Raw genomic sequence first — 8,859 nt, forward strand, 5'->3', positions numbered from 1 at the left:
AACATGAACTAATAAATTTCAATTCTCTATTTTTACTTTTTCTGCAAACCCTTCTTTATGCTCACGAATAATCAGAGGAGATGAGATTGTTGAAGAATGAATGAGATTGCACTTGCTTGTATAACAATTAAGTACAACAGCTGAAAGTATAGATCAGACATGTTGGAGAGAAAAAAAATAGCTCCAACGTGGCAGTGCTGCTTGTTCTCTGATAGCCTATTGCAACATGTTGCTTCAGATTGATAAACTGTCATAAAATCATTATACAAAACACTGATTCAAGACACAGAGAGAAAGTAAAGCAATGGCATGGATGTTTTTCCAACTTACACACTTACCAGCCACTTTACTAGGTGCAGATAACACCTTATAAAGTAGGCAGGAGTGGCACCCTGTGAGGTATTCTCCTGCTGTGGTACAACTGCTGAAAACTAGCCTCAATGCCATGTTCAAATACAGTCAAATAAAAATTTCTTCCCATTTAGATGCTCAGTTTGAACCTCAGCAGGTCATCTTGACCATGTGAACCCTTAATGCATAGAATCGATGCCATGTCATTGGCTGGTTAGATATTTGTAATAACAAACAAAAGAATAGATGTACAAAACAAACAAAACCATTTACAGTAGCTTATTGCTTTGTTGCAATGTAATAAACATTGGGGAATTTTTAAGACAATAGCTGAAATCAGACTAAACTATCATACCATAACAGTGGATTTACATGAGTAAAGGTCAAAGGTCCTCCCTGAGGAAATACATATTTCCCTCTCCAAAGCAACAACACCAAACAGTTACATTTATATTAAATTGATTATACATGTATATATTTATATATATATATATATATATATATATATATATATATATATATATATATATATATATATATATATATATATATATATCTTCTTTTTTTTACATTTGGAAGTGTCAAATATACTGTACCTGACTTTTGCCTTTAGTGATCTGTGACTGTGGTTTCGAAGACACAGGCAAACTCTGCCATCTATTGATTTGAGATGCTCATACCTCCACTCAATGCAGAAAAAAACAAAACAAAAACAAAATCATTTTGTTTATATTACTAATGTAGTTTTACCTCAGTCAGTTATAGCCTGGTCAGCATTGATGTGGCCTGAAATGTACTTGTTTTGTTGTGCTGTGCTTAATACAAACCTAAATAATATCCGTAATAAGTAATAATAACCTGAAGAAGAGCAGAAGATCTATTTATGCCAGTTATTCACTGAAAAGGTGTGGTATGTGTTGATGTAAGAGAGGGAAAAGTGTAAAACTGCAACATTAGTCAGTCATTTGTGAATTAATGGAGGAACATGAAGGCAGCATGGCTTTTTGCTTTTTTCTGTGAAGGCAGCATGGCTGTCAACATCCGATGACGTACAGCTTGACGTACACAGTGCGCGTGAGGGCGTCTCTGTGTATCACGTGTTCCAAATGGCCCAATGAGAGAGCGTCTTTTCTGAACCCGGAAAACGATTTTCGTGACAGTACGGTGGAGATTTTTTGTTAATGACGCTTTGGATTTCTTCTTGCCGCGTCTCCGTTTATCTCTTTTTGGAACGGTTTTGAAGCATCTCCACATGGACGCTCACACGAGACGCCCGCGTATGTCGTAGAGGGTTAACCGTTAACGTTAAGCGCATTGCCGGGTTGGTATTCAGTCTTTATTCTGACCTTATTTTTGTCGCAGCAGTTGTTGGATCAGACCGTGAGTCACTGCTGCTGCGTGAACACAAACAGAGACGTGTTCATTTTTGTGGTTTTACAGACGGAAATTTAACTCTTCCCGTCAGGGACGTTTTACCTTCAACATAGAACCAGTTCAGTTAAAATAGTATTTGTGGATACAAGCGTTGTCGTAGTGAAATGATTTCTAGTAGAGCTGCAGCAACGCTTTATCTGAATTAAATACCCCCAAACTATTTTTGATAACCCATTAATTGGAGTGTGTTTCTAATGGATTTTCAGCTTCTTAAATGTGATAACAAATGTGCTATAATAATTCTGAACAGTGCACATTTTCCGCAGTCTTTCTGACGTTGTTTGGACCAAACAACTAATCTGCTTATTAACAAAAATATTACATTGATGAATTGTTATTAATAAGTAAAAACAATCCAATACTTGCAGTTTACTGTTGAGGTACATTTACTTAAGTAGTTTTGTGATTTTTGGTCAGATGATGGGATAAACATGGCAATGTCATCATGCCATCATTTCAGTGTATATGCACATATATACCAATAAGTACTCTAGAGCTGAAAAAAATGTTGGTGGGTGCTTTAGTAATTTTATTTAAATAAATAAATAAATAAATAAATAAATAAATCAATCCCCTGTGTTTGGTTTCGGACAAAAGCAAAAAGCATTTTGAAAGCTAAAAGAATATATCAATACGGCCCCTAATAATGATTGGCATAATATTATATATTATTGTTTTTATCTAAGATCTAGTTTTGTCAATCTAAGTGTACATTTCACACGTGTTTTTCTCTGAACAGCTCTTCACAGTCAGTCCATGGCTGATCAGCATGAGTCCATCGATCTCAGGTCTCCTCCAGTGGACCCATCAGTAGCTGCAGCACACAGCTGGTTCCCTGGACCTCCTCCTCCCATCTACTCTTGCAACCTGACCCCTGAACTGGTGGCCAAAGCCCGAGAGGAGCTCCAGGAGAAACCAGAATGGCGTCTCCGGGATGTTCAAGCTCTCAGAGACATGATATTGAAGGTTCTGTTTTGGGCTCTTATATTTACATTCAAACAAACACAGTCTCAATCCTGCTTTCAAGACAACTGTACCTGTTTATGACTAGCATTTAAAGCACCAATGGCAGTGATGGGTATTTGCTATTTACTAAAATACTTTTCAAAGTACATTGAAAGTTAGTTGGGCACATTACATTAACATTTACTTGAGCATTTCACAATTTTAGTCAGAATTTGTTTACTTTGACTTGCAAAGATGTTCAGGGTTTTGTGATGATGTAACCAAATTCAAGGTGCCAATCATAATAGTATGAAAACGTCTAAACATGCTCCAATGAAAAATAATTAATTTAACAGGAGAAAACTCAGCCTGAGCATACCCACGCAGTTCTGAGAATCATCAGGCAAAAATAGTGACAACATTTGTGTGGGTGGGATACAGGAATGCAGACATTGACATATAATATTATCCCACTAAAACACATTTTCTATATTTAGTCTCAAATGTGCCATTAATATTATTGTAGATGGTTGATATTGATTATTATATCATAGATATAGATTAAAGATGAGAATTTATGGACGGTAAGATCATTCTGGACTTTAATTGGCAGTGGAGTAGTTCGACACTGCTTTATTGTTACTTTTACTGTAAAGTAAAGAATTGCATTTTCCTCTGTATTGGTCTGGATTTAATGCTTTTAGTTATATTGACTAGACTTTTTAATGAAGACTTCCTATTTCTGCAGTTGATTTATTACATGCACCACCTAACCCTAACCCTATTCAACAAGTTCCTTTTCCCCCACCTGACTCTACAGGAACAGCCTAATCTCCGGACAAGGCTAGACGATGCCTTCCTCCTGCGCTTCCTGCGGGCCAGGAAGTTTGACTACGACCGTGCCCTGCAGCTGCTGCTCAATTATCAAGCGGGTCGTAAAGCCTGGCCTGAGGTGTTCCAGGACCTGAAGCCATCTACGGTAAAGCACGTCCTGGACCTGGGCTTCCTCACTGTCCTGCCTCGGCCAGACCCCAACGGACGATACATCCTTTGTCTCCGGCCAGGTTTGTATCTACAGCATGTAATGTTCAAAAAAGAATTCAGCAGTGTTGCAATGACTTGACCATTTTATAATGACTTTACTCACATTGCCTACAATCTGTGTGTTTATTTAAACCTATGCAAGAATAATTGTTCATTTATTTGCTTTAGTCATTTTTTGCAATTACTCAGTTTAGTTTTCTATTTACAGGAAAATGGAAACCAAATGATTATCCATTTGTTGACAATGTAAGAGCCATTTATCTGACCCTGGAGAAGTTAATCCAGCCAGAGGAGACACAGGTGAACGGCATAGTCATTTTAGCAGACTACACTGGTGTGGGTATGTCACAAGCATCCAATCCAGGCCCATTCCTTGCCAAAAAAGTTGTGAGCATCCTCCAGGTAAGCACTCTAACATAGGAGATTGTGTGTATTATCTGAAAGAAAAACAACATAAATAAAATCAGTTTGATAGATAAAATGATAAATGTTATTCTGTCTTAGTCTTTGTGCACTGCCTGTTGAGTCTTGTCCTGACGGCAGTGTTTAATGTTTACACTGGCACACACATTGCATGAAACGTTTGACAAAGACCAGATGAACCCAGGTTCTCTTCTTATTCACAGGATGGGTTTCCAATCAGAATCAAGGCCGTTAACATCATAAACGAGCCCAGGATTTTCAAAGGCATATTTGCCATAATCAAGCCGTTTCTAAAGGAGAAGATGGCAGAGAGGGTAACTGTTGTCCTTGCATATTATTTGAATAATTTGTTATAAACAAAGGCCCTTTTATGTATGGTGTATGTAACTTTTATCTGAAGCGTGTGCCCTTTTTTTATCTGTGAAAGTGGAAGGCTCAAGCTGATACAGACAACATGTATACTTTAATATAGTTACAACGGGTACAGCACAATATTAACATTTAGAGTTTGGCTTGTGCTCCTCCTGCTCCTGATGCAAACATCCATCTCTTTAGCTGCTTGGTGCTCTAATGTGTTCACCAGCAACTACAGTATCTGTAGCATGTAATCTTCAGTATGAGTGACATTTTCTATTCAAATTAAATATTGATTACAAACACTTAAGATAATAAAACTGGTATGTTTGTTGTCTTCTTGAACAGTACGTCCTCCATGGCTCGGACCTTCGCTCTCTGCACAGGAACATCCCAGCAATGGTCCTGCCAGAGGAGTATGGCGGCACTGCAGGCCAACTAGACATGAGTGCATGGTCCAGACTGCTGCTGGACTGTGAAGAGGAGTTCATTGTGGAGTTTTGTCAGCCAGATCCACTAGAGGGCGTATTGCTCCCAGACTCCATGCCGTTTGAAGGAGAACAGACAAGTGGGCAGGACGATGACACCTTCAGGGGGTTGCGATCACAACTTTACTACTGTTACTGATGCATTTCATGTTTCATTAAAAACACGCGTTCAGACTATTTACAGGGCGCGTTGCCGAATTTGTGTAAGATTTATTTTACTAACAAAGCAGCACTACTTTGTCTACTCTAATTTACATGTAGCACAACACTCAGTCTTGATTCCAAGGCAGCTGCAGACTCAGGCAGAGAGGCTTTTCACATAAGCGGGTGCATGTTTAGAGATTATTTGTGTTCCCTATTAATTCATTTCTATTATGTCCAGTACAAATGGTCAGTTGCCCATATTGAAAGAATCCTCCTGATCATTCTGGCCATTTGAATGCCTTTTAAAATGTGCTTCCAATGTAAGAGATGTGGGACAAAAGCCACAGGTCTACTACTTTATTTAGTTAAACCTAATATGACGCCTCAGCAGTTGTTGGCCAAATAAAGTGGCCATCTGCTGATGTTATTGTCTTTGTTGTAGCAAGTTCCCTGTTTGTGTTATTAGCTGTTCACCTAAGCTCAGCACAAAAACACTGTCTGGAGAAACATAAAGAGGGAATTAGGCACTTAAAAACTTGTTGTCATCGATCTCTTCCACTGGGAGGACGTTAGGAAACGGTCGCTTTATAGCCAGTAAGTACAAGGACCAAAAAGAGTTTCATGACTGTTTTTGGGCAGACATGGGAAAATGTGAACATACTGTGTAACATTTTCCAGTGAGGAAGAATAAAAAAAAAATCAGTCACACGCCAGCCAATAGTGATCTGTTAGTCACAGTTTCAGTGGAGGTACTAATGTCATGTATTGCCTTAAACCACTGTAATCCGTGGATTCTCCTTGGGATGTATCATAAATTATGTATTTTTGTTACCAAAAAAGTAATCCCATTTATTGCCATCAGGTCTTGTTTTTATAAGTGCAAATATACTTGATTGTTCGTAAGTTAGTTGAAATGGATAATGTCATTTACATCACATGCTAATGTCGTGTCATACACAGCAATTTTGGGCCTTTTTTAAAAAAAAAAATGACGGTTTAATTTTCTCCAGTTTGAATCTCCTGAGAGGATTATTTTCAGTTAAAACAGATAATCTGCCTCATGTATTTTTTCTTTCTTTCTTCCTTCCTTTATTACAATTTTTACATTTTCCATCTGTTGTTGGTCACATAGTCTTAACACGGGGTCATTGCTAATTACAGGGGATCACATGGGAAGTAGAAAAAAGATGTGTTTGCCAAATTTCACAACAGGCTATGTACAAAAATGTGCAATAATGTTGGGTTTGTTTTCAAGTGGTAGCCTGGAGCTAGCTTTTAATAACGTTCAGTCTTTTACAGTTTTATTTTAAGCATGTGTGTGAGACAATAAGCTTAATTGTATTGCAGGATATTTATCGTTGATAGTTGACAGTAGATAATAAAGTAAACGCAGGCCACTGGTGTCTTGTTTGTGTTTTGGCAGAAGATAGCGATGACTCTGGTATTTTTACAACATAATTACAGCAAACTGGGCTCATGGCTCCCCAAAAAAGAGAAAGTAGATTTGTTTGTCACTTGAGCTAAAGTAGTAACACCACAGTATAAAACAGTCCTGCATTCACTTCAGTAAAACGGGGCTATTGTGGAAAACAGTCCCTTTATCCCTTTAATTTAATATTTCAAGGTTGTTTCTTATGAAAATGGAGCAAAGTTTAAATACCACTTGTACCTATATGTGCTGCTTTATCATTACAAAACGATCATAAGTTGTATGTAAATCAGTACAAAAAAGTACCATTATTTCCAATTACTGCAAGTCCTCATCAGAATCAAAGGGAGATATTTATGTCGAGCAGTATATGAGATGAGATGAGATACACAATGTTAATATTTTGTCCCAACACTTTTCATTGGCCCTGAGCTCAGGTGACCCTGTGTGAATTAAAAAAGAATTAAAAATACTGTCACTAAATCCTTAAAGTCAATGTAAAACTATGCATTTCAGAAACAGAAAAGCTGTGTCTTACTTTCAAGTTTAAAATAGGTTTGCCATGTGGTTTGAAAACAGGATCACTGCCACCTGGAATGCAACACAAAACTCATTAATTCCCTCTGTTTCTCTCAATTGAGTATGACTCTAATTTAACTTTGTGCAGCCTACACTGTTGGATACAGTTGGTTTTCTGTTTCCATGACAGTGGTGAGCTGTGATGGAGTTCATAGCAGTTCATTATTGCCTCATGTGAGCACCTAAACTTTATGAAAATGCACTTGCGACAGATACTGAGTAGGGGCTGCAAACTAACTGCACTAGTGCTACATTGTGAAGGCTGTAAATTATGATTACTTTGATTTATGATTAATCTGCAAATATTGGCCCTTGGTGAATCAATTAAACCAGAGTGTAGGAATCAAAGGCGATGTCTTTAAGTGCCCCTCATATTAGCATCTTGTCATTTCATCAAGGAGCATGAATGAAACCTCAAACAAAGGAAATCCACAAACATGGTAATGTGACAGAAAGCACACTTTGTTTATTTATTTATTCATTCATTTATGTTGCTGTTATCTCATTGGAAAGAAAGAAAGATTTTTGCTCAGCTTACCTGCACTTGTGGTGTGTGCGGAGATGTCAGAAACAGGCAGATTACATCTAATAATTCATTTTATCAAAGGCTGAAGCCTTCAGGGAGAAAAGAGAGAGAGAAAGAACAGCTAAATAAAGAGGTATGTTTTTTTGACTGACAGGATAAAAATGCTGTTTTCCCTGTATTTTACCATACATTTGAAACATTTCTTTTGTAAATGATTTGAATTAATGGCCTTGTGACGGACAGGCGACCTGTCCAGGATATACCCCGCCTTTCACCCAATGTCAGCTGGGATTGGCACCAGCGCCCCCTGTGACCCGCATGGGGCGCCATGTGGAGGTTAAAGTGGTAAAAGATGAATGAATGAATTTGAATTCCACACATTGCAATCTTGCTATGGGCATCAAAAGGGCTAAGGGCTTATGTTGCCATCTAAACCTCCAATATTGCTGTGGCTGTGGAGATAATGTGGACGTCTACAGCTCCTGAGGCACATTTATCTTTAATCAATATACCAACACTTCTACTTCCAAGAGTTAAGCCTATGTGTATATAAAAAATATACAGAAATACAGCTGGTAGAAACACTCCAAAAAGACACAGTGGGGTCAGGCTAGATTCATAGTCCGATTAGCCCTGCATGTACACACGGACTGGAGTCGGACTTGGCATGGAAGTAGTTTGGGCCGGAGACACACAGTGTGCATGTGGTTAGCACTGTTGCCTCACAGCAAGAAGGTTGCTGCTGATTCGTGTCCCGGTCTGGGGCCTTTCTGTGTGGAGTTTGCATGTTCTGTCTGTGTGGGTTTTTTTTTTCCAGGTCTGCTGGTTTCATCCCACATATACAAACACATGCTGAGATTAATTGGACACTCTAAATAGCTTGTGTGTGTGAGTCTGTGATTGAATGGTTGTTTGTCTCTATGTGTTTTGTGATGGACTGGCGACCTGTCCAGGATGCAACCCCTCTTCACTCTGTCAGCTGGGACTGACACCACAACCGTCATATGGAGGATAAAGTGGGAGACAATGAATGGACGGATTATGCTGTGTTCTGTTTTGTTGAACCTACATTTTATGTCATTTTATTATACATATCATTTATACAACAATGGCTCACTGAATTGTCCAAGCTAAAACCACTT

General features: G+C 38.3%; 1 protein-coding gene and 1 long non-coding RNA gene across 2 annotated transcripts; one reads left to right on the plus strand and one right to left on the minus strand.

Annotated features, from left to right (window-relative positions):
* Positions 1-1,495: 1,495 nt before the first annotated feature.
* On the plus strand, positions 1,496-6,580 carry LOC122776965 (alpha-tocopherol transfer protein-like). The gene is made up of 6 exons (XM_044037808.1): positions 1,496-1,672; positions 2,525-2,751; positions 3,551-3,794; positions 3,983-4,176; positions 4,401-4,511; positions 4,900-6,580. Exons 2-6 carry the CDS (start codon positions 2,542-2,544, stop codon positions 5,176-5,178), a joined length of 1,038 nt encoding a protein of 345 aa, XP_043893743.1. The 5' UTR covers positions 1,496-1,672; positions 2,525-2,541; the 3' UTR covers positions 5,179-6,580.
* Positions 4,162-7,802, minus strand: LOC122776968. Its single transcript, XR_006361278.1, has 3 exons — positions 7,730-7,802; positions 7,151-7,203; positions 4,162-4,211 (listed from the first exon to the last, which is right to left on the minus strand). It is a non-coding gene; the product is annotated as an uncharacterized LOC122776968 (long non-coding RNA).
* Positions 7,803-8,859: the final 1,057 nt, after the last annotated feature.

This window comes from Solea senegalensis, linkage group LG11 (assembly GCF_019176455.1).
Source record: "Solea senegalensis isolate Sse05_10M linkage group LG11, IFAPA_SoseM_1, whole genome shotgun sequence".
NCBI classification, from domain to species: domain Eukaryota; kingdom Metazoa; phylum Chordata; class Actinopteri; order Pleuronectiformes; family Soleidae; genus Solea; species Solea senegalensis.

Coding starts and splice junctions, on each gene's coding strand:
- LOC122776965 (XM_044037808.1), top strand. CDS start 2,542: ATGGCTGATCAGCATGAGTCCATCGATCTCAGGTCTCCTCCAGTGGAC. Junction 2,752..3,550: donor TCAGAGACATGATATTGAAG/GTTCTGTTTTGG, acceptor CTGACTCTACAG/GAACAGCCTAATCTCCGGAC. Junction 4,512..4,899: donor AGGAGAAGATGGCAGAGAGG/GTAACTGTTGTC, acceptor CTTCTTGAACAG/TACGTCCTCCATGGCTCGGA.